The sequence below is a fragment of the Sinohyriopsis cumingii genome, chromosome 14, assembly GCF_028554795.1.
Source record: "Sinohyriopsis cumingii isolate HCF-2022 chromosome 14, ASM2855479v2, whole genome shotgun sequence".
NCBI lineage: Eukaryota > Metazoa > Mollusca > Bivalvia > Unionida > Unionidae > Sinohyriopsis > Sinohyriopsis cumingii.
Window position 1 is genome coordinate 125,082,366 of NC_142974.1, and position 26,001 is coordinate 125,108,366.

A 26,001-nucleotide genomic window follows, 5' to 3' on the forward strand; every position below is an offset into this window, starting at 1 on the left:
TATGAATTTCAAGGTAGCAGCACAAGATTTTTATTCAGAACCAAGTCAGTCATAGGGTGAAGGCATGCTTAAAGTTTCATGTCCATTTTCCAAGTAGTTAAAGCAAATTGTGATGAGAAGCTTGTGTTAATGGATGGATGAATAAAGGACAACATGCTATCCTATTAAGACATCTGATATAGGTCCAGTAGAACCAAAAATAGTATTTTGACTTTTTATATCAAAGATGTTGACCATAGGGAATGTATGTCTTGTGATATAGAAGACAATTTTTCTTTTATAAGAAGAGGAAGACGTATATTGATTTCAAATTGAATATGTTTAAGCTGTTTCCATCTTATGTATGAGTGCTTTACATCTGAAGATTATGATAGTTTTTACCACCTGGCAGACATATAATATGTGAGACTAATGTAAAAAGGCTTATATCTAGAGATTTTAATAGTATTTACAACCTGGCAAGCAAATAATATACAATTTATGATCCTCCTGTTATTTCAGGTTCTCTGATTTCTCCTTCTGTGATGTTAACTTGGTTCTCTTTGTGAAAATGGGCACAATAATCCTAGTCTCATTTTGTTCATGTCTATAAAGAGCAGTTACATACCACCTTGGAATTAACATTTTTGTTTGCAGGTGTAACTGTTTTTGCATATGTAAAGGCAGATCTTCAAATTTCCATTGCCAGAGGCTGCAGGGGGAGGGGGTTACATAATTTTTCACATAAAAATGCAAATATCATTAATGAGACTATTCCATTTGGGACTATGAATTATTATAGAAACTATCAGATAACTTTTCATCTCTGACATGGTAATCTAACTTTTCATGAAACATCCTTTGATTTCATCCTAATTGTTCATCTGTGTTTTTGACAGCTTTCCATGAAATGGTTACCTTTGGCCAAATTATTTCATATTGTTTCAGAGCCTCCCCCTCCCCGGCTGTTATTTTCTTATTTGCTATGAATTTTCAATTTCCAAGACTAAAATAATATATAATTTTTTTTTTACTGGGTGGTGGTGGTGGTGCTAGGGTCAGCAATGAAAGAAAGGGATGGTCGGCCAACCTGAAACATATTTCTTATTGTCTTATGTAAGTCACTACCACTCTTGAAGGAATGATCTGCATTTCTCTATTTAAATGGTGTAGATAATTTCGATCAGGTATACAAAAAAAAAAGAAAAACAATAGATGATGGTAAGCTGTGTCATGCTAGGGCACAAATCATGAGTTGTCAAAATATAACTTGGAAGGTTATGTTGCCCATGACATTTTGGAGAAGGCTGTTCAGAACATCAGCTTAAACTTGCTACAAAGGATATCGTGAAGTAAAAACTGCAGCTTTATGACAGTTGAAACAGTCCTCTTAAACATATATTACTTCTCCCAAAATAGATTTTCTGCAGGGCTGATGGATATATTTGTGAGAAGACCTTGCTGGTCAGTGTAACAATTTTTATTGAATCAACTGCTGCAATTTATGTAATTTGTAAAGACAATTTATTTCTCTGCTCTAGTTTAATGAGTATGAAAGTAATTAATATTAACTGATTGTTGTTTGTGGTTTAGCGTCATGTTTCAGTGTATGATATACTATGCTGTTATGTATATTTTATTTAATTTGTATCTGATTTAATTTAATTGTAATTTTTAAAAAAAAATTATTTTAAATTTCATTATATGTCAAAATAATGTAATATTTTTTTTACTAGGAATTTTATATTTTCCAGAAATTAGTTTCACCTTAGAGTTAATCGTAAACATTGAACTTTGTATCTTATGCTGACCTAGTTCCCGACCTTGATTCAGAAATCACTGTGACAAGTAAACAACTTTTTATTTTTATCTTATTCTTTGAGTAAAATGATTGGTTTTTGTCAAGGTCATAATGGGACTATGTGCTTTTAGACATAAATACTTCTAAAAAAATTCTTAAGAGTTGACCCAAATCCGGGAATGTTTTGAGTTTCAAGTTACTATAATTCCAATTGTTATGAATGTAACGGATTTTCTGCAATATGATTGGATGTAAATGGTCACGTGATACTGATCTGGAATTTTTTACACTTCGATAAATTCTGGGACTACTTTCAGTTTGCAATATAAATAAACATTGCAGACACGTCACTGTGAAACAATTGTTTCGTCTTTTAAATTTTTAATTCAGCAAATAAATATAACTTCTACCCTTTTTTATACATTTTCCAATATTCTTTGATATTCATAGTTGACTATACAATTTAGCATTCGTCTGCTACATAGCCGAGCAAAATGGCCGACTAAGGTGATTTTTCACTGCAATTTTCTACGGAGTTTTTTGAACAATTAGATGACAAGGAATTAAAAGAAATAATAGCAGCGATTGAAGCAGATGAAGATGGATTTGATGATATTGTGATGGATGGTACAAGTGCTGAAGATAAAATCGAACAGAGATTGACAAATTCCCTCACAGAGCACCCCATGACCGCCGTCACCCTAGCCATACATAACAACAACACTAATAGTGTGGGAACTGGGACAGTCGATTTTGAGGCCACTGATTGAGATACACCAAGATTCAAGAAATTATCTGAGGAGGACTTAAAAGCTATTGAAATAAATCAATACTCAGAGGCTACTAAACGAAACATAAAAGGGGGCATTGGCATTTTTAATGGTACATTTTTTAATTTTCTGTATATTTTTGTTTGCTTATTTTCAAACGTGTGTGGGTGTTGGTGGCATGGTGTGAATATGACCACTTATACAAAAATAAAAACAAATATTTATGAGACCATTATTCAAAAGGCTGGATAAAGTTTATAAATGTTAATATTACAAGAATAAAATAATCAGATTATTTACATGAAATATCTTTGATGGATAGATTTTGAACATATATAATAACATATCGCATAGTTTGTTGAGATGAAAATGTTTGCATGATATCTCCAACAATGTGACTAACTACCATTGAAAAATGTGTATTATAATTCATAAAGTGATTGTTTTGCTAAGTTAAATAATTTTGGATGTGTAGTCATTAATTTCGATGAAAAAGAAATTACATAACTTTTTGCGTTGCTATTCTTTTTCTCAAGAAATAAATCTTCTGTATAAATTTGAAAGACTTTAATGTTGAAGGATAAAATTAATAATGTCACTATATTACATACATAAATCCCAACCAAAAGTTGACGAAATATGCACAAATTGCAGGACATGTTGTTTTTATGTGTATTTGCCAAGTGTAAGAATTGTATTGCTATGAATATTTTTCTATTTACTTACAGCTTGGTGTATTGAAATTAATGGATACAAACTTGGCTTCAACACAATCAGACCAGACGAACTGAGTGGCCACTTAAGAAGGTTCTGTGCTGAGGCCCAACCAAAATTTTTATCATCCAGGGTCACAAAAATGCCAGCCAATAAGGCGCAAGAATATCACAAGAATTCCTTGAAAAATGTTCATGCAGCCATAAACTGATACTTGAAGGACAGTGGAAAAGATATTGACATTATCAAAGACAAAGAATTCAAAAATGCTAATTCAATGTTAAGTGCAAAACTGAAATTGAATTTAAAATCAGGTATTTCAAGGCCAACCCAGCATTACCAAGTAATTTCACTGGAAGAATTAGGAAAAATCAATGCGTAAATTCAAAAATTTGACTCTGTTGCCCTTCGATTCAAAAGTTGGTATCTGCTGGCTATTCATTTTCTGACTAGAGGTATAGAATTTCACCATCAACTGACCCCAACTTCCTTAAAATTTGAAAAGGATGAATCTGGAATGGAGTACATGACTCTAAATCATGAAACACTTCAAAAAAAAAAACACCAAGGTGGTGTTGATGCAAAGCTTGAAGAAATATCAGACAAAAGAATGTATGCAACTGGCACAAACACTTGTCCAGTGAAATCTGTAAAAATTTTCCTTCAGAAATGTGACAAAGCAGCAAAGGCATTATTTACACAATGCAGTAAAGAATCACTAAGATCTCCTGAATTCACTGACAAATGGTATACTTGTGAACCGGTCAAACCAAAGCAATTCTCCTCATTCATGCCAGACATCTGCAAGAATGCAGGAGTGCAACTCTATACTGGTCACTCACTCCGTGCAACAGCAATTCAGGCTATGAGTGATGCTGGGTTTGCAACCAGAAATATTTTGTTTATGACAGACCACAAACATGAGGAGTCTCTAAAAACTTACAGTCGAAGACCTAGCACTGAACAAAAACATTAATTAGTTCAGTTTTGGAAAATATACCTAATGGTGATCAAGCTCTGTCTGTATCAGACCCAAACACGAACCCAACTTTCACTTCAGATCAAAGTCAGCAACCATCAATAAAGTCTCCAGTTAGAATTTCGAACACTCTAAGCGCTCAGTCCTTCCAGCACTCCAACACTCAACTATGCAACCAAACAAAATATATGGCTGGTTTTGTGAGCAACTCTACATTTAACAACTGCACATTTAATTTCACATTAAATAAATGAAAGGGTCTTGTCAAGTATTAACGCTCTTGAAAATGATATAAAATGTTACTCCTGTGTAAAATTTATTTAATTATTACCTTTATTTTGGTAAGGGATAATATCATCTTGTTCATATTTCTATGTTGTTCATTGATAAAATTAATAATGATTTATGGCTTGTTTGGAAATTTCATTTAGCACACTTGTTCTATCCCTATCAGTTGTTATCATGAAAGGTCGTTGTCATCTGACATAGCAGATAGGACTGGCTAAAATTAAACAAGAATGTTGTAAATAAACGAAATGTGTTGAAACCACTGGTAGCCATTGCTTCATATGTAAAGCATGGAGTTTCTGAATAAACGTAACTAAGACAGTAGTCACATTTCATTTCACATTAGATCACGACATGGATCTTGTTAAGTATTAACGCTGTTTAGAATGACATAAAATGTTATTCCTGTATAAAATTTATTACATTTTTACCTTTATTTTAGTAAGGGATAGCATTCACATTGTTCATCGACTAATTCCATAATAATTTCAATTTTCATGTTAGATTGGAAATTTAATTTCGCACACTTGTTCAGTCCGTATCAGCTGTTATTGTGTAAGGTCATGGTCATCTGACGTACCAGATGGGACTGACTAAAATTGAACAAGAATGTTGTAAATAAACGAAATGTGTGGAAACCACTGGTAGCCATTGCTTACAATGTAAAGTATGGATTTTCTGAATAAATGTAACTTTGACAGTAGTCAATATGTTCCTGTGATTCTGTACAGGCTATATATTATGGGTCGATGTGAAGCAGCGAATGAAAGGAAAGTATGCGCTACTTAAATTGGAATGCATTATTGATGGAATAAGTTGATTTGATAGTAGAAAGGATGAAACTGGAATTATAAGGATTTTATTTACTTTGTGAGTGATTAGGTAAAATTTACACATCGATAAATACCCAACCATGATCATTTAATCCTATTATAATCCTTGTTTATAGAGATATTTCTCAGTTGGGGCTTTTTCTTTACACTGGAAAGTGTCTGTTGTGTCAGTTTGGAGTTATTATTTTTATTCAAATTATTTGGATTCTTAAAGATTAATTCTTTTCCTGGAAATATTTGAGTGCTCATGCAGAATTCTTGGACAAAGACATTTATTTAAATTTTATTCTGAAATTCAAACACCAGAATATTATTGAATGTGGGATATAAAAGAACTGTAGATGATACAGCACCATACTGACTACAGTATACGTCATCACCTTCCATTTTGGATTCTTCGTTGGGACTCAAACTTGAATTCAGTAAAACATTTCATTATTAGGACTTCTAAAATTTAATTCGTGGATTATTCTTGGATTATTTTTGGATTTGATTCTTAAAACCATATGTTATTTTCTTCAATTGTTACAGTGTTTTTTTTTTCCAGGGAAATAAATTATTTGTTACATTTTTCAAAGGTTGTTGTTTTCACTCTCTCTTTTGTTACTTTTTATTCGAGCCTAAACAGGTAACATAAGAGTGCATAACAGTCTGCTTATTTGGTTGAGGAAGAAACTGTAAAATATCATGAGTAACTACTGACCCAGTGAAGATAATAGCAAGTGTTTTCATACCCACATTGGCTGATATGTAATACACATGACAATAAGGTTTTCTATATTTTCAATGATGTTGAGGTTGATTACAAAATTATTTTAACTAAATTGTAGAGAGATTTGTTATTTCCCACCTGTCACTTTTAAAACAAATGTGGCAGGCAAATATAATACAGGCATAAACATTTTCGGGTACAAGAACGGATAGAAAGTTTAGATTCTGGATGACCATTGGACAGGTGCTGGATGAACAGTGAACAGATTTATGTCCATGCACAAAGAATATAATCCTTTCAGACCTTTAAATTGTACATCAGAACAAATTGGTGATAAGAACAGTAATGTTCTTATTGAACTTTGACCTAATGCTTTCAGTCAGCTATTGTATGCAAGTAGTTTGGAAATTTTCCTTGTCATGAATCAATTTTACCCATTTTAGAAAGGACATACCGGTAATACTGAATTTGCTTAAAATGCTGCTCACCAGGTTGAAAGAGCAACTAGAAGTGACATGTTATTCTTTAACCACATGTTCTAAATATGTGCAGACAAGGATGAATTTTTAAGCCATCATGTTAACCTTTGACTACAAGTATGTAATATGTTAGCACAGTATATATCGTTATGTGTATCATATTTTTAAAGTTCTTTTTCCTTCTCTATGTATTTACACAAGTGTATATGCTGCTTGCACCCTGTATGCACCCTTTGGCTTTTAGTCACCCTCTGTTGCATGCTAACCTGCTTTGTAACATAGCTACATGGTGAGTGGTATATATAATAACACCAAATAAGCCATTAACCAGGCCACCTGGGGGTTTAGGTTAGAAGGCTTGCACAGTTGTATTTGCATGTGTACATGTGTGCATTTGATTTATCATCTTAATGATGGCTCATATATAACAGTAGTCCACTTACCCAAGGCCAGTGAAATTTCTTGTGCTATTGCATTTCAAAATTTCAATGGTTGAATTCCTAGTTAATATTGATATGCATCCAACATTGTTTGTGGAAAGAACTTGTGAAGATTCAGCAAGACAAATACATTTCTCCAACTTTTCATTTTCCGAAGTGTTAAATTCTAAGGCTATGGCAAGCATGAAGACAAAGACATTTTTTTTTCTTTAATAGATATTAACACCGACATAAAATATAGACTGCCATCCCAAACAAGTTGGGAGTCCATAACCTTTAATGTATAAGCAACAGTTTTTATGACAAAAGTTGATATAAACAATTACAAATATCAAAGTATAATGTTCAGAGTTTATATTAAAATTATTTTTATTTGATGGACTAGAAAGATTGGCTAACATTTCATTACATTCATATGGGTTAACTTCAAATAGTGCCTAGATAAACACCCAATGGCTATAACAATAACAACTAACAGCATCTATACAAAACCTTGAGAAACACTCAACAGCTTTACAATATTAACAAATAACTATTGGAAGAACATTGGGAAACACTCATCTGCTCTATACTCAAACTTGCACTTATTATTATTATCATTATTATTATTATTTGATGTTGCATTTCTATTAAATTGTAATAAACATTATTTGAACACGGTCGGCAAGAAACACTTGATTTGGCCTGACAGGATCATGACAATTACTGTCTGATTCCAATTTAACAGATTAAGCAGATATTTAAGCTAAAGCTGGTTATTTAAAAAAAAAATAAAAAATTGAACAAATAAATATTATGAAAGAATTTTAGTCATATAGAAGCAGATCTCAAAATTTAGTCTTAGTCCTGTTCCAAATGTACTATAAAAACTTTATTTTTGCATTTATTTATGTAGAAGTTGTGAAATAACTATGAATTCTCATTCGCGGAAAATGATCAACAAAAGAGTTATCTTTTCTTTGCGCACTGCCTTATATGACCTTTATAGTACCAAAAAATTGTAAAATATTTTCCTACGCACGTTCTAAAAGTTTTGAGCTGATAACACGACCCTCGAAAAACCAATGAAGTCCCAACACAGACGGTTACAAACCTTTTATACCTCCTGTGGAATTCTGCAGGATTCTGCATTTGGCACGTAAACTTTTAACGTTCGCTGGGTAGCAACTGCAGGTAAAAAATCTGCGAGCGCTTGCTTTCAGGGGCAACCAAACTTTCTTACTGATAGCAGAAGAACTACACACCAATTAATAAATGTAATTAGAATCCTATATAACACAGAGTATTAGCTATGTGTGCACACAACAAATATACTTTTGAATGGTCAAAATTTTCGATACAAAAACGTTTAATTTAAAATAGTTGATGCCGTAAGCGACAACTAACCATTAAGGGGGCGCTCACCAGATAATATGTACTTTCGAGAAAGTGACGTATGTAAGGCGAAGTAGTTCGCATTTAAAACATGCACAATGGAGAGAATGTTGGCATACCTCTATGCTACATTAATGTAATGTGGACGATATTTCTTTTGGATATTGTACTTTTGGAAATTTTGCATGATTTAAGCACACTGCTAACTAAAATGGCTGCTCCCTTGTGTTAAAAAATCAGCCTGAATTAGTCTAAAGTACACTATACATAGCGGCTATTAAAATAGGGAAAATGAATTTTGTCAGACTAGACAATACCAGCTTCTGAAAGTGCAATGAATGAATTACCAAATATATAAAATGCAAAAAATGTTATCAGCTCTTTTTTTTATAGAATTTACCTCTGAAGTTCAGGAAGTGAAAATGACCAAGTAGACCTAGCACTTTTTTGAAAGATGCACATCTGAAGTAAGGCCAAGCTGTATACTCTATAACCCATAGTACACCCATCAATCATACACCAAAATAAAGGGAATTAAAGGTTCTTTGCATTATACCTAAGATATACAAGGTCTTTTTTAAACAGACAGTATAACCAGTGAGGAAACCTGGGGAAATTCTTTTTCTTTAAAATCCTAACCTATGGAAAATACGAAATTGTAGAGCGCCACCAAAGCTATATAAACAACAGAAGTGTTCCAAATGTGCCAAATCTGGAAACGAGACCAATATTTCGGCTATTGACACATAACAACACAATGGAATGAAAGAATTCAAGGAATGATTTATGATCAGTGTATATGCGAATAGGAAATACACCCCAGAATCATGCCGATCATCATTTTAGTATTGAATAACGGTAGGTATTAACTGATAAATTAATGATGACTGTCAATGTTGACAACACCCACCCACTCACCTAGGTACGATGGCGAACCAGGTCAGCGAAGTAGAGGTACTAGGTCTAGTAGTTTTGGTACTACCATTCACCATACTGTAGCACCGAGAGTTTTACGATTAATGAACTTAATTTGAAACGTATAAAATTTTTAGAGGCTAGATATCCTGCCCATTACAATATCATTACAATATAACAAATGTATGAGTAGAACCTTGAGAAACATTCAATGGCGTCCTAATCAAGCTTGTACTTATTATTATTATTATTATCCATGATTTCCTATGATTAAACTTAGTTATTTTCAGTAATTTGATAAAACACTGTAATTCGAAAGAAATTAAGTAATGGACACTGAATATAAAATTCATCAATGTACCATACAGAATGGAAAGTTCTATCCCAGGTTTCTACAGCAGAATGCTTCATAATGCTAGCAAATTTCTATAAATATGAATAAATAACTTCACCATACAGGTTACAGAATTTTATTTCGCTCTCTACATAAGATTTGAACCCAAGTTTGCTGGTAAACTGCACCCATTGTTGTGCCTGTAATCATTGACCCCTATACCATTTTAACCCTGTATGTATATATATGAGCTAACTCGTTCTTTTCACCTCGAGTCCAGTTATTTACATGAAGAATGAAAGTTGCATCTAGAAGTATGCCATTAAAGGATAATTATGTTTGGTCATACATGACACTGCCTGTTCTACTAATTGGATTATCTTTGCAATTAATGTGAATTGTGTGTCTATTACTGCATTTCCTCTGCATTACAGTAACTAAATATTCTATAACAAAACATAGAACATAAAAAGAATAAGTTCTCACCAAACTGGACAAATAAACAAATAAATATAATTATGCTTAGTTCAAAATCTAGTTGTATTATGTATTTATCATAGTATAGTAAACCTTAGTATAGATACAAGTTTGAAATCTGTTACTTTATATAAGCACCAGGGCCCTGAGTGGCCGAGTGGTCTAAAGCGCTCTCCGTTACAGGTCACTGCCGTCTCACCTGTCTGCGTGGGTTCGAGTCTTGGATTCAGTTAATGTGGATATGTGAGAAAGCTTGCCAGCAGCTTCTCGTGGGTCGGTGGTTCTATCCGGGGTTTGCCCAGATTCTTCCTCCACCATTAATACTGGCCGCCATGTATAGCCTATCGTGTGCTGAAAAACGGCATTAAACCCTTCAACAACGACAACAACATAAGCACCATCCATGTTAATATTAATGTCAATGGATAACAACAAACCATACCAAGATATGCATTGTTAATTTACTACATTTTTAAAATTTCTTTTACATTGCCATATTTTCATCTCCATTACTGTATATTACAGTACATTCCTGAAAATTACTGTGTTTAGGGAAACCAGCTATGCAGTAAAATAGTAAAACAACTTTCTCACGCAGGGTCTAAATAACCAGAACTCTTAACAGGACGTCAGAAATATGACCTGGTCCTAGCACAAATGCTGACAAGCCTATTTATACTCCCCAAGGAATTCTGTTGAAGTCTGCACCTGGCGGGGAAAATTCTATTGTTTTCTGGGTAACAGCTACCTATAAAATAATCTTCAAGCAAAGATTGCATGGCAAACATAAAAAATGCTATTAATAACAACAAAACTACACCTTAACAGTAATTAATAATTGTGATTGAAAATCTACATGACTTACTATATCAGCAAAGAGTTCGGAAAATGAACATGTGTCTAAATGGTCAAAATGTGTAATACGATAAAAAATTAGCTCTATAAATGAGTGATATCATAAGGGACCTTTGAAACAAGGTAATGACAGTGGTGTTCCAAATGTGCCAAACCTGGAAATTAGGGTGATTGTACCTATGATAAGCATTCATCTATTTAACCTCATAACATCATTGATTTAAAGAGTTTAAATGATAATTTATGTTCATTTTATATTCAAGTATGGAATATACTCAAGAATCATATCAACCAATTCTTGGTATTGGATAAATATATCTATTAACAAATAAATTAATATGACCAAAAATGTTGACAACACCCACCCACCTACGGTGCGCCATGTGGTACATCCGTGAAGTAGGGGTACTAATATTAGTACTACCATCCACTCTGATTTACCACTGAAAGCTTTGTGATTATTGAACATTTTTACAAGTACCAAAACTGAGGCTAGAGCTGATTATTAAATGTCACATTGCAACATCACTACAGTATTTATCAGATTATTTTGGAAACGATTTAATCATCATGAAAGCAGGAAACAGATTGACAAATAAACATCAAGTAAAAATACCTAGTTACAAGTTGATGAGTAGAAATCAGCATGACTATTTGATATCCCAAACATGAACAGATGCTTTCAGTAAAACATCCCATGGATTATGGTGATTTTGTTTCATATTGGTACATATACATTGCATTCTTAACCACAAATACTAATCCTAACAGCTGAGTCCCTTTTCCAAATGAATGTAGTCATATTTTTCTAATATAAGCCTTTTATATAGATTAATGCTGCTTGGTACAGCAATGCCATTATCATGTTGCATTAAACCAGTCAAGATCAATAGCTCTGCTGTATGGGAAATAAGGCCTTATTAGCCAAGATCCATTGCTTTAGCTTCATATGAAATTAATAGACCAACACAAATATGTGCTATGGATGTGTGTACTGTAGAAGAAAGAAACAAGTGGCATTCTTGCATTTTTTGGCTGTGCCTTTTCAACGTTTTGCCTTGTCGTGTCCATTTTTTTATTTGAAGGCTACTACAGCATATAAATTGCAAAGTATAAGGAAGTGTGTATTATACAACAGAAGTGATGCACAATCTAAAGATGGGGTGAATAGGAAAAGGCATTAATTAGGCAATGTTTTCAAAACAAACATGCATTTAATGCTTAATTCATGTTGAAATTATATTTGCATTGGTAAACTTGTAATCAGCTTAATGATGAAGTGTCGTTTGCTATATGATTACTAATCGCTGACTTCATAGTCTTTTCAAGAGCAGTTATTGTTTACAAGTTTCTGTGTATGCATTTTATAAAATTATAGCATCATTTTTAGATTTTATTTTCTAGCAGTGTTTACATTTGTTTGAGAAGATTTATTTTTTCTAAGTTCTTGTACAATCCTCATTTTTACATTTTTTAATTTTGCTTTTTATTGGTGCCATGTAGCTGTTATTGTGCTAAGATGCTGTTTACATTACATTACATTACATTACATTACATTACATTACATACATACATACATACATACATACATGCATACACACATGCATACACACACACACATACACAGACACACACACATACATACATACATACATACATGCATGCATGCATGCACACACATACATGCATGCATGCATGCACACACACACAAACACACACATACATACATAAATACATACATACATACATACATACATACATACATACATACATACATAGCAATGGTAGCCTTCTTGCATTGACTGTTTTACTGTCAGTCACTCCCTCTCAACCCCTGTGTGGTGGTGGTACACATGCACCAAAAGAGTGCTGGTGTTCAGTTGCTTGGTATCTACCCCACCACCACCACCACAGTATTTAAACTTGGAGTAGCATGGGGTGGCTTATCTGGCCCACCACATGTAGTGGAGAAACAAAAGATCATTGAAGTTTTATTTTCGTTTTTCATTTCCAGATTGATTTTTTTGTTGCCAGGCATTATTCAACTGTACTACCTGTTCATTCTGATTTCAGATTCAGAACAGGATTATAAACTACAACGCCTTGTTAAAGTTCTGAATGAGAATTACAAAACAAGTGAGAGCACTGCAGATCAGGAACAGGTTGCAAGCTCTCCTCAACAGGAGAGAGCTGACCACAGTCCAACTCCCATTGTTGCTGATGATGACACTGATACAGAGGTAATATATCACCGGGCGCTTCAACAGAATATTGGTCAGAATCTTTCATCTACGGCTAGTCTTCAAGAAGAATCACCTTCCACTGTAGGTCAGAGTAATCTCACCCAGTCTGAAAATAACATGATGCCCAGAAGAGAGCCTCAAGAAAGTAATGCCACTGAAAGTCATAAGACAGATCCATTGAGGGAAATGTTAAAATTATTGAAAGAAAATCCAGACAAAACAAAGCAGGATGTAAGAAAGTATGCACGTTTAACAATGTGGGACTTTGCAGGGCAGTACGCCTTTTACACAACACACCAGATGTTCCTGACAAGACGTGCCATTTACCTGTTAGTTTCAGATGTCAGTGGACAAATTACTGATTTTGTAGAAGATGAGTGTTACTTTGACACTAAGGGGAAAGTGAAATGCAAAGTTCATGGTACGTGCTGGGCTTCATCTCATCTGTGAATTCACTTATCTTGTATTTGACACAGATAAAAGATATTTTTCAATATACAAAAAATAATCACATTTGTTTGTACAACTGTAAACATTTCTTGGTTAAGATTGTAAGAACTCGGTTGTATTCAGAAGAGAATATTGAGACGACTAAAGGATTGATTCCATACGGCTGGTCTTGAAAAATTAATATAATAACCAGATATTTGTCAGTTGCAGCATAAAAGCATTTAAAGGAGATAAAACATGACATGCCAAGAAAGACATGATTGATAGAATTAATTATTAATTGCACCACAAAATGTGTCTTTTTTGGTTCCAGATTTGATGCTGCTTTAATGACAGTAATATCCTATTACGATTAACCAATTTTCTCATGAATTAATTATTTCTTCATGTTATTTTCATTCAGAAATAAAAACTTCAAAATTTTTCCCAGCAATAGTATTTTTATGTCACTCTACTGTTTTTCAGTTGTAACTGCTAACAATCAGCTGACTTACTACTTAAAAATATGTAACACCTAATTAACAGTCATTTTCTGTAAAGTCAGTTATTCATGCAAGTACCTGTCTTTCCTTAGTCTGAGTTTAGGCTTCTCATAATTTATTTTAAACTGAGCTGACATGCAGGAACACAAACAGCATGGTGTGAGGGACTGATATAACGTCTATAGTACAGGACCTAGAGCAGTCACTGAACTATATGGATTTTGATATGGTCGGGAGATAAGCAGTAAGACCTCTATTTGTCTTGCATTTTGTGGCTATAGAGCCTTTAAATAAACTGGGAAAACATAATGACCAGACAAGCTTAGACAGTGACACCTCCATTGATTGCCTGACAAACAGAAAACAATGCATACATTTGAATCTTAGGTAAGCTTAGTTGGCAACACCTATATTGATCGCCTGCGAAAGAAATAATTTGTAAACTTGACTTAGTGACTTTTTCATTTTACTTCATTAAGATGTTTATTTGGCAGTTAAATGGACAAATCAAAGACTAATTGATATATGAGATATTTCAAAACTCTCATGGTTGATATCCGATTGAGCAGAGTTTGTAGATCACATTCTTTGATCTACTGGAAATGTCCGGCAAAAGCAGAAACTTCAGATTCTTTGGTTTTTTAGTCATTTCTTTCTGATACACATTCAATTAAATCTGTCAAAAACTAAGTATTGTTTTAGTAAATATTTTGTCAGCAAGTACATGTACATTATTCTGTCAGTGCTTAGAATGTTTATGATATATTTTGTTTCTTGACTTTTTTAGAGCTAGTTGAGATCTGGATGAATTCCGTACATTCCTGTGCACCACCTGATACAGAAAACATGAATTCTGCACAGTCCCCTACAACATCTTATACAGTCATCCCACCACCAGTGATTTTAGTGGGGACACATGTTGATAAAATTTTACAGGTATTTAATTTGGTCAATAACACATAGCTACTGTATGTTACAGACTGCAATTTTATGAGAGTCAGGAATGTGACAGTCATTTCATTCCCATGGCTAGTGATTGTCACAAGTCATTAAAACCTGCAGCTATAATTAGAGGAAGCTTGCAAAATTGTTCTGTTTGTTTAATATGAATCCATGCAAGTTTTTGAAGTAATCAAGCAGAAGAATAAATATTGATGTTTCTTTATTAAAGCCATAGGCTAAATCCATGCAAGGTTTCAAAGTTAAATAGTAGATGAACAAATATGGATATGTACACATACACTAATAAGACCCATGACCACACACTTTGACAGAGCTCATATGTAACTAGAGTAATATCATTGGCTTCTCAATGCAAACCCACATACATTTTCCCTCTGAACTACTTGGGGGGAATTGCCTTGAAACTTCACATACATGCTCATCTTATGGTCTAGATGGAGCTAGATGAAAAAGACGCCACTCAGATATCCAATATGGCTACCATAATAACCATCCAGAAAGTGTTGCTATTACTATTATATCTGAGTGGATGGTCATAGCATGGGGTGTTTACATAAGGACATTACATAAAGTCTTGTTGGCCCTGAATAAAATTGGCACCAATCAGTTTCCAATACAGCCATGACATCACCTGTCATAAATATGTTGTTATTGCTACTTTGTAATGGATGGGATGGTCATGTCAGCATTGGGTTTTCACTGAAAGACTTTTTATGATTTCTGGTTGGTCCATGGTGAAACTATGCCAACCTAAGGCCTTTTTTTCACTATTTTTAAATGGGATGATAAAATCAATGTGGGTTTTGCTAGAAGATTTCTTAGGATGTCTAGTTGGCACCACATGAAAATGGTGCTAGTCTGATATCCAATTTGGCCTCAATAGCAGCTGTTATGAAAATCTTAGTATCGTTACTCATACTGCAGTGTTTCCCTTTACGCACAGTTGTGCGTCAGGGACGCATGCTGGAGAAAATTGACACAAACATTTTGTTGCCATGCGTTTTTTTGACACAAAGGATTTTCATAATATTATCAGGATTTATTTAATACCCAATGCATTGGATGATGTATGGCATCCTATATACTTTGAGTATAGGCATTGACTTGTTCCCCGCTTTGTTTGCTCCCTGCCTTGCGCTCCTCTATTCGTATAGCAAAGTGCAACGCAGGGAACATATAAAACAATGAACCAGACTAGCATAGGGAATGTTATGACGGAGTAGCTTCCCCTAATCTCGCAAGCTTCTCGCGATTTCCATCGAGCAAGCTGTCATCTAGATGTTTAATCTCAAGGCTTGTTGCACTAGAAAGTGATCACCAGATTAAAACGTCATGCACTAAAATGCATTAGCGAAGAAAGAAAGTGAAAGAAGCAGAACACAAAAGAGTAACTGTGGAACTAACTTTAATGAAAAATGGAGAAAATAATTCCCTTGACTGGAATACGGCACATTCATTATGATTACCAGTGCGACTTCTGATTGCATGATTGCAAAGACTGCAAAAGTGAATAATCTTTTAGTGACAGGATTTTAGAATTTTCAAAAATCTGCCCTCGTTCGCCATAAGATATCTGGAGAACACATTATAACCTAAGACATTATTTCACAACAATGAAATCAGTAAACTTGCAGAGACAAATGCGTTTTTTGGATTACAAAGTCAGTGGGTCATTGCAGATTTTGTTTGTTTTTAACTTTTGCTGCCATTAAAGAAAGATCTTAAAGTTCAAGTGTAACTTATTAGAAAGAAGATGAATCATTATCCTCCTGGATATTTGAATAAATGTGTTGTAGGACGAAGTACAATGAAACCTATGATAGTATACATTTTATGAAAGGCAGTAAATTAACTCCCATTTCATTAAAAAGATTTATTTGGCTTTCTGTATTGGCTTATATGTAATGTGTTGGGCTATAATATTGCTTGAGGAGACTGTTAAAAGTACGACTTTAAAAGAAAAATGAACTAATGCAATTATTCGTTAAATGGACAATGCATTTGTTTGTTAATTGTGCATGTTGGTATATTTGTATGTTTAGAGAGAGAGAGAGAGAGTATGTTGTGCAAGTTGCAATATCCTATTTCAAGCTGAAAAAGTATGAATCGTATGAAAATTTGTTAGTATTTTTTTGACCCTCACATTTTTTATTTGACCCCCAGTTTTGACACCAAGGGTTTTTTTGTACCCTCAATTTTACACCCCTGGGGGATACACTGCTCATACTGAATGGATGGTCTATCACCATATGGTTTTATTAAAAGGCTTCTTATGATAGATAGCTGATCCTAAACAAATAGTGCTGATCTAATATCCAATATGGCTGCCATGGTAGCCATCATAAAAATCTTGTTATCACAACTCTGCTTGACTAGAAACTGATGCTAGCATGGGGTGTTCATTGCAAGACTTCTTGGTTGATCTAGTTAGTCTCAAAGTAAAATGGTGCTTATCTGATGTCCAGTATGGCTACCACAGCTGTGTTCTTGTAAATCTTGTTAGTGCTGCTTTAATTGTGGTTCTTGTTGTTGTTTAAGGTTTAGTGCCATTTTCTAGTGCATGATTGGTTATATATGGTGGCTAGTATAATGGTATATACATGGTGGCCAGTATAATTTGTGGAGGAAGAACCACCAAATCATGGAAAGCTACTGGCAAGCATTTTATGTGTCTACTCCCTTCAAAATAGTTTGCTATATCAACACAGGGTTTTCAACAATATACTTTTTATGTTTCCTTGAGGGTCCTACATGAAAAGGTGACTGTTGTACATAGAATATGGCTTCCACAATGACTACCTTAAAAATCATTATGTCACTGCTCCCAGTTAATGGATGTTTATTATGACATGACATTTGCACCAAAAGATTGTTAATAAAGACTACTTTGTAGCAAATAAAATTGGTGCCAAGCTGACATCTAATTTGTGTACCATATCAGTTAACACAAAATCTTGTCATCGATGAAGATTTTCAGAGATGATTTCAACACTAAGTGGTGAAATATAGGAAGTAGTCTTGTCTTGAATTTGTACATAGTCATTCTTTTTGTCCAGTACATTGTCATTCCATTTGAGGGACTCTTGTTATCAAAGTTAAGGTCACTGTTCAATTTTCTTTAGGCCCTTTTCTGTACAGTACAAAATCTGGTATGCAGCTTGACTTCTCTGTGACCTTGGCAGAAAATGAAAACAATGTTCCACAGTTTTCAGCAGTCTTACAGCCTTTGAGTGACAGACCAGCTTCTTTACATTCCCTTAATTATGATGAATTTCAAATAAATTGCATAGCTTTTATTGTCCCGCCAACATTTCTTTTTGTGCCTTAATTCCTTTGTAGGCCTTGTAGGAGCCTTTCTGTGTTTTAACTCGCTTGATAAGCAACTATGCAATGTGATGTTGATGAATTAGAGTTTGCAGTGTTTAGTCTGTATCATCATTTAACAAAGATGTGACAATTGATATTTGGACCATCCCATTGTTTGTGTTTCATTCAGCAATTATCTAAATTACGATTATTGAATTTCATGTCATGGAATATCAGTTACTAAATATGGTAATATTTTGTATCAGAGACTATCAGCCATTAGGTGCAGTGAGGAATATAAACACCCCCATATAACGCAAGCAGGAATGGTCACTGCAACCACTGCATCAAAACCTGCCCATTCTGGACAACAGCCAACATTGTCCATCAGCCAAGAGTCTTTTCAAACATCTACTGAAAGGTTACAAAGAAAAAGAAGAGCAACAGACCAGGTCTTCTCCAGTTCCATTCAGAAAGGTATGCATAATAGTTTTAAATGTATCATCAGACAGGTACACTGGTGATAACGTCATTGTCAGTATGTGCCATAGGTACTATAATTGGGATAAGGTGAGTACACTACTGATAATATTATTGTCATGTATAGTCAATGGACAGATTGGTATATGTGGGTAGATTACTTAGAATAAGATGGATGCACTGGTGATAACATACTTGTGCAATGACTGGACTAACTGGCATAGGATTTTGACATCATTTTGAACATGTGTTACGGGTAGACAACTTGACATAATACTGGTATACTTGTGATAATATGCTTTTCAGAATGTGTCATGAATCGACTAATTAGTGTAGGACAGGTACAGTTGTAACAACATTGTGAGCATACACCATGGATAGACTAGTTTGCATATTTAGACAGGTATACTGGTGATATCATTATTGTGAACTTGCACCATGGGTAGACTACTTTGCATATTACATCAGGTACACTGGTGATAACATTGTGAACATGGATAGACTAATCAGCGAAATATATTTTCGCTATCCATTTGGCTATAACTCCATCTCATCCTAAATTCTTCTTGGCATGTGTCCATCTGTGGAGACGATGGTGTAGCTCCAGAGTAAGTCGATGTTTCGCCTTCTTTCTGGCTCTCTTTTTAGCATGCTTTATGTTTCTGTCTTCCTTGGCTTTTTAAATGCCCTGTCTGACAGCTAGGTGCCAGATGGAACGGTCATTAGCACAGCTATTCCAGTCATTGACATTGATGTTGGCTGTCTTCATGTCCTTCTTGCAAACATCTTTGTAGCGCAGACATGGCCATCCAGTCGGTCATGCGCCTTCTGCTAACTCCCTGTATAACAGGTCCTTCTTAATGTGGCCTGGGTCCATTCCCTTAACATGGCCGAGCCAGCGAAGGCACCTCTCTCTGAGAATGGAGAACATGCTGTTCATGTTGGTGCATTCCAAAACCTCTTTATTGGGTGTCCTGCCACATGATGTGCAGAATGCACTGCAGGCATCTCAGGTGGAAGCAGTTGAGTTTTCTCTTGTGTTTTGCATAAGTGGACCATGTTTCGCTGCGTTAGAGGTGTGTGCTGAGCATGCAGGCCTGGTAGACATGCAGTTTGGTCTTCTCCGTGAGGTTGGGATTGTTCCAGACCCTCTTGTTCAGTCTGGTCATCACTGCAGCTGCCTTGGCAATCATGCCATTCACCCCAGAATCAATGGAGAGTGAGCTGGAGATGGTGGACCCGAGGTATATGAAGGTCTCAATCCTTGCATGGAATATTCGATTGCATAAGGAACAAGGGATGAGTGGGACCTCTCCAGGAAGGTTGATGGCACATGCTTTTCTTGCTTGCCTATTCAGCTCTGCTGCTGCTGGCCTGCTAGATTCACACAACTTGGAGCCTTTGTGCAAGAAGGAATGCCAAGTGACTCGATCACTTGCTGTTTGCTACCAAGAATCAGGGTTTATATTGAACGTTTTCAATGTAGCTTTCAGATTGTCTTTGAAGCATTTCTTCTGACCTCCTTGGGATTGCTGGCATGCATACAGCATGTCCCATCCAGCATAGCTGGGACTGCATCAGGATGGAGTGGATGCTGGGGAGACCTGCTTGGGCGAGTACCTCAGTGTCGGGAACCTTGTCCTGCCACTTAATGTTGAGGATTTTCCTGAGACTTGTGGTGTGAAAGTGGGTCAGTTTCCTGGCCTGGCATTGGTACACCATCCACGTTTTGCATGTGTAAAGAAGTATGGGGAGCACAACTGCCCTATAGACCTTTAGTTTGGTCTGGATGCTGATGCCTCTTCTATTCCAGACATTGGCATAGAGTCTGCCAAAAGTTGCACTGGCTTTGGCAATGCGGAGGTTCACCTCATTGTCATTAGTCACACTCTTTGACAGTGTGCTACCAAGGTAGGTGAAGTGGTTCACTACATTGAGTTTTTGGCCATTGACGATTATGTTGGGCTCAACATAGGGCTTTCCAGGGGCTGGCTGATGCTGGGATTAATTGTTCTTGGTGCTGATGGTGAGACCGAAGCTTGTGCAGGAGCTGGAAAACTTGTCAGTGCTACATTGCAGGTCGTCTTCTGAGCCAGCGTTGAAGGTGCAGTCATCAGCAAATAAGAATTCCCTGATGGTGTCTGTCATAACCTTGGTTTTCACTTGAAGCCTCCTGTGGTTGAACACTTTTCCATCTTTACAGTACCTGATGCCGACTCCAACATCTCCGTCTCTGAAAGCATTAGCATGGTGGAGAACAATAGATTGAACAGTGTCGGTGCCAGAACACAACCCTGCTTGATGCCATTGGTTACTGGGACTGGCTCATATGTCTCTCCATTGTCCTGGACTCATGCCTGCATGCCATCGTGGAAATGTTGCACCATGGATATAAATTTTCTCGGTCATCCATACTTGGCCATTACCTTCCACAAGCCTTCTCTGCTGATAGCATCAAAGGCCTTTGTCAAAATGACATAGATGGAGAAAAGGTCAGCATTTTGCTCTTGACATTTTTCTTGTGTCTTCCTCGCAGCAAACACCATGCTGATGGTCCCATGTTCTTTCCGGAATCCACACTGGCTTTCTGACAGGAGTCCATGGTCAAAGTGTATAGTGAGGCAGTTCAGTAGGATTCTGGCGAGTATCTTTCCTGCAGTTGAGAGCAAGGATATACCCCGGTGGTTGTCGCAGCACTGGCGGTTCCCTTTCCTCTTATACAGCTGGTTTATGGAAGCATCTTTGAATTCCTGGGGGGATCGTCTCTTATAGACACATCAGCAGAAACAGTTGGTGGAGCCTTTCTATCAGAGCCGTGCCCCCCTTCCTTGTAGACTTCAGCTGGGATGGAGCCTGAACCAGGGTCTTTGCCACTTGAGAGCAGACATATCACTTTATCTGTCTTGAGCAAGGTTGCAGGGTCATCCAGTCTTCAAAAATGGGTAATTGGGGGAGACAATTGATGGATGAAAGGCGATTCAGGATGCTGTCAAAGTGTTCACCCCATCATTGAAGAATCTTCTCTTTGTCAGTAACTAGTGTGTTCCCGTCTGCGCTGAGAAGGGGGGAATGATCCAGATGATCCATGCACCTCTTTCAGGGCATTGTAGAAGTTCTTCATGTCATGCTTGTCTTCATAGTACTTGATCTCATCAGCATTGTTTCTCAGCCATGTGACTCACATCTTATGGAGTTTCTGCTGTACAGTTCTGTGTATATTGTTGTACACATCTCTCCTGGAGGTGTACATTGGGTTTTTGAGGTAGGTTTGATGGAGGCAACATTTCTCATCCAGCAACTGCTTGATCTCGTCGCAGTTCTCATCAAACCAGTCTTGGTCTTTCTGTTTTTTTCCCAGGGCATTCACGAGAGACAGTTTGGTACTGATGCATTTCAGCTTCGTGATGTTTTGTCTTTTAGGAGCCTTCTTTCCCTGTGGGTGTCTTTTGGGCTGAATACGGATGTTGAGCTTGGTGATGATGTAGCGGTGGTATATCCAGCAGTTGGTACCACACAAGGACTTTGACACACACAATCCTGCCTGTCCCTTTTGATGACAGTGATGTAGTTGGTGAGATGCCAGTGCTTAGAGTGAGGGTGCAACCATGATGTCCGGTTACAGGTAGGGAGGTGGAAGACTGTATTGGTGATCAGTAGTTCATACTCGGTGCAAGTCTGGAGCAAAAGGAGACCACTGCTGTTACAATGACCCACTCCATGCTTTCCTAGCACTCCATCCCAGGCAAGGTGATCACAGCCTACTTTTGCATTGAAGTTGCCAAGAATTACAAGCTTATATGCCATTGGAATGTCAGCAATGATTGAGTGAAGATCCTCATAGAACTTGACTTCCACTCCATCCAGGTTGGTCATGGTTGGAGTGTAGCAACTGATGATGGTAAGGTGTTTTCTTCCAGACAAGAGGGGGAGTTTCGTGGTCATGAGGCTGTCGTTTACTCCTTTGGGAGGTCCACCAATTTGCCAATTAGTGCTGTCTTCTCTGCAAAGCAGACACCAGCCTTATGGTGCTGTTTACACTCCTCGGCTGCTCGAAAAGAAAGTGTATCAGGGGCCCCTTTTACAGAGTTAGCCTTCTCTTGCAAGCTGGGTCTTGCTCAAGGCGGCAATGTCCACGTTGTGTCTGGCGAGTTCCTTTCCTATTAGGGCCCCGAAGAAAGATGACTGCTTCCCCCCAACCAGAGGTGCTACCCCTCCCTGAACACCCTATATACCCCCATGTATCTGCAAGAGAAGTACAGTTGTTCCCCTTTTGTAAGGTCACCCCATCAACAACAGGAAAGTAGCCTTATAAAGTGGTGTAATAATTACATTTGAGGCATGAAAGGCATGCGTGATTAAATATTTCATATGTTAGTTTAATAAAGCGGTGGTTCTTCCCTGGGTTTTCCAGGGTTCTTCCTCCACCAGTTATACTGGCCGCCATGTATAGCCTATCTTGTGCTGAAAAATGGCGTTAAACCCTAGAACAACAACAAGTTTAATAAAGATGCAAATATTGTGGAATCAAATGTGATAAAACTAACATTCCTATATAGCCATCAATCTTGGTTCAAAAAACAGCTTGTCAGTAAAATATGTTTGCAAACAGTAGTATGACATTTAGTGTTTTAGATTTTAATTGTTTATTTTGGTTAAAGCCTGCTATATCCCATGATTTTATGAAGCTTTACCCTCATGTGAGTATTATTTTTGTGTGTGGTGTGACTAAAATTTGGGCAATAAATATAATCTAACTCTACCAAAAATGATTTAAAAAAGTTTTTTTGTGCTGTGACAAAGGTAATATTGACAATAAAAGCAATGCAACTGCAGGTGCAGATATTTCCACCTGCCAGCAGCGGTGTCATTTTTGAAAACACTCAGTTGATCAGATTTATGTTACGGTAGTCTGATCATGGCAACCTTTGGCAGTAGGATTGGAAGATGGGAAATCTGAGTTTCCTATGACACTTCCCAGCCACTTTTGGTATATGGACATTTATGTTGGGGTGTGTAGTCATTGTCAATTGCCTATTGCAAAGTTGGAATTTGCTGCCGCCATGCATGGCAGCATATGGTACCAGCTTACCAGTGGGCCTAGCAAACTTAAATGATGTCACATTGAGTCATACCTGCTTGAAATCAAAAGGAAAAAGGTCTGTTTTATGAGAAATTGTGAATATTATAACTTCTGTCAGATGTGACTAAACTACAGCAATGATAGGAATTAACCATGTACTCACCATTTCCATTGCTAGTCACATGATTCTCACTACCCTAGGTCACCACAACACGGGGATGGCTTTGAATTGGACCCCTCACCACAACATTAATGTCCAAATATTAAAAATGGGATGGGACGGGTCAGAGTAAACTATGACTAGACAAGTGTTGCCATTTCTTACAGATAGAGTAATAAGTGAAATTGTATGCACGTTAAATGTCGAATCCTGGAGCAGAACATTGGTGCTAAATTATTATGTTGTGTAACATGTAGCTTGAAATGCCAATGTCAGTTTCTACACAGGTCACTGGGGAAATGGAAGATGTGTAGTCCTTTGTGTTTTATAACGTAACCCCGATTTAGCATAATCTGCTATAGAACAAATTCAGATATAACATGATTGAGGCATGGCTGCCAAAAATTGTATATTTGTTCATTCATCAAAAAATAAATGTTCTTTTTCCCAGGTATGAACACCAATGTGTAAAAGTGAATTATCATCTTTGGAAGAGACAGTGTTTGAAATCAGATATAACATGATCATAGCATGGTTCTTGAGATTCAACAATCAAGCAATTTCTTGAAGAAGCAAGTTTTGTGCCAAAATAAACATGAGCTTTATTTAATAATTTTGTAAGATGTGACGCATTCTTGGACAACAAAAACTGTCTTATGATTTCATCTTTCATGATATGAATAAATGTTCAGAGTTTGTACATTTTGTAAATATTCATTTCAAATGTGTTAGTAGTTGAACACAGACCTTTCATCTAAACTTAGTTTTGAATGCAGTCAGCTCATTAAAAATCTGATTTGTTTGTGTGTGTGTGTTTTGGATTTTTAAGGTAGCTTTAACAATTTTTCAGTCTTATCGCTATGATGTCTGCAGTGTAGCAGTTTATAGTGATTTCTAGCACTGGGGCATCATGTCGCAGACATGTAGCATGATGTTCCACTTAGTCACATTATCCTGACACCAGGCCGACTAGTCCTAACACTACCCTCTTAATGCTGAGCGCCAAGTGAGGCAGCTGTTAGTACCATTTTTATGTTTTGTTTGGTATGTCTTTGCCAGGGATCGAATCCATGACTTCCTGCATCTGAGGTGGATGCTCTAACCACTAGGCCACTGGAGCGGTTAATCTTATTATTATTGAATAATGAACAATAAAAGCCAGTACGTTTTTATCCATTGGTCGGCCTGGTGTATGGATAATGTGACCGGGTATTTTCAGCTTATAGAAATACAATTTTGTATTAAAACAGTTGGTTTATTTCATATGTCTGTATCAGATGTTGTGGGAGACATGAAATTTTTTATTTGAAAAATGCACATTATCTAAGCTAAAAGGTTCTTTGATTCCATCAATGGTCATACATGAACCTTGAAAAATGAATTTCTTTCCTGGAATAAACATGGAAAAGACCTGGAATTATTTTTGAAAAAAGCATTGGAACCATGACAAGTCCATGAATTGTTCATAGCTTTGTACATGTATATTCAGCCTCATGACTGGGTCATTACTGTTAAAGGAATAAATATGTGGTTCACATTTGAGTGTAATTTCAGTGTTATCTGTTTTGTTGCTTTCTTTTTTATACATTGAAATGGCAGTTATCTGGAATTTAATAGTCTGTACCTCAGGGGATTACTGTTCATGTTTAAATTAGGATAAATGTTCACCTCAACAAGGCCTCATCAACAAAATGCACAAGTTTGTTCAGATTTCTTTGAACAAAGTAAAAGCATTGAACTGCCTTTTCTAAATGAAAAACCATACAATAGTATTAGTACAGTTTTCTGTGCATTGTGGCTGTGTTAATATTAACTAAAATTTGATTTGGCATGATATCTATTACATTATCTTAATTAAACTAGGAAATGTGCATAATTGTCATACCC

At 36.2% G+C, this 26,001-nt stretch overlaps 1 protein-coding gene across 1 annotated transcript in view; it reads left to right on the forward strand.

Annotated features, from left to right (window-relative positions):
- Positions 1–20,097, forward strand: part of LOC149784777 (uncharacterized) — a 59,504-nt gene extending 39,407 nt beyond the window's left edge. Inside the window, exons 5-8 of the mRNA XM_089933051.1 lie at positions 13,024–13,614; positions 14,913–15,061; positions 18,661–18,906; positions 19,669–20,097. Coding sequence (XP_089789177.1) covers positions 13,024–13,614; positions 14,913–15,061; positions 18,661–18,906; positions 19,669–20,097 — 1,415 coding nt within the window. The remainder of the gene's footprint in view (positions 1–13,023; positions 13,615–14,912; positions 15,062–18,660; positions 18,907–19,668) is intronic.
- The last annotated feature ends 5,904 nt before the right edge of the window (positions 20,098–26,001 follow it).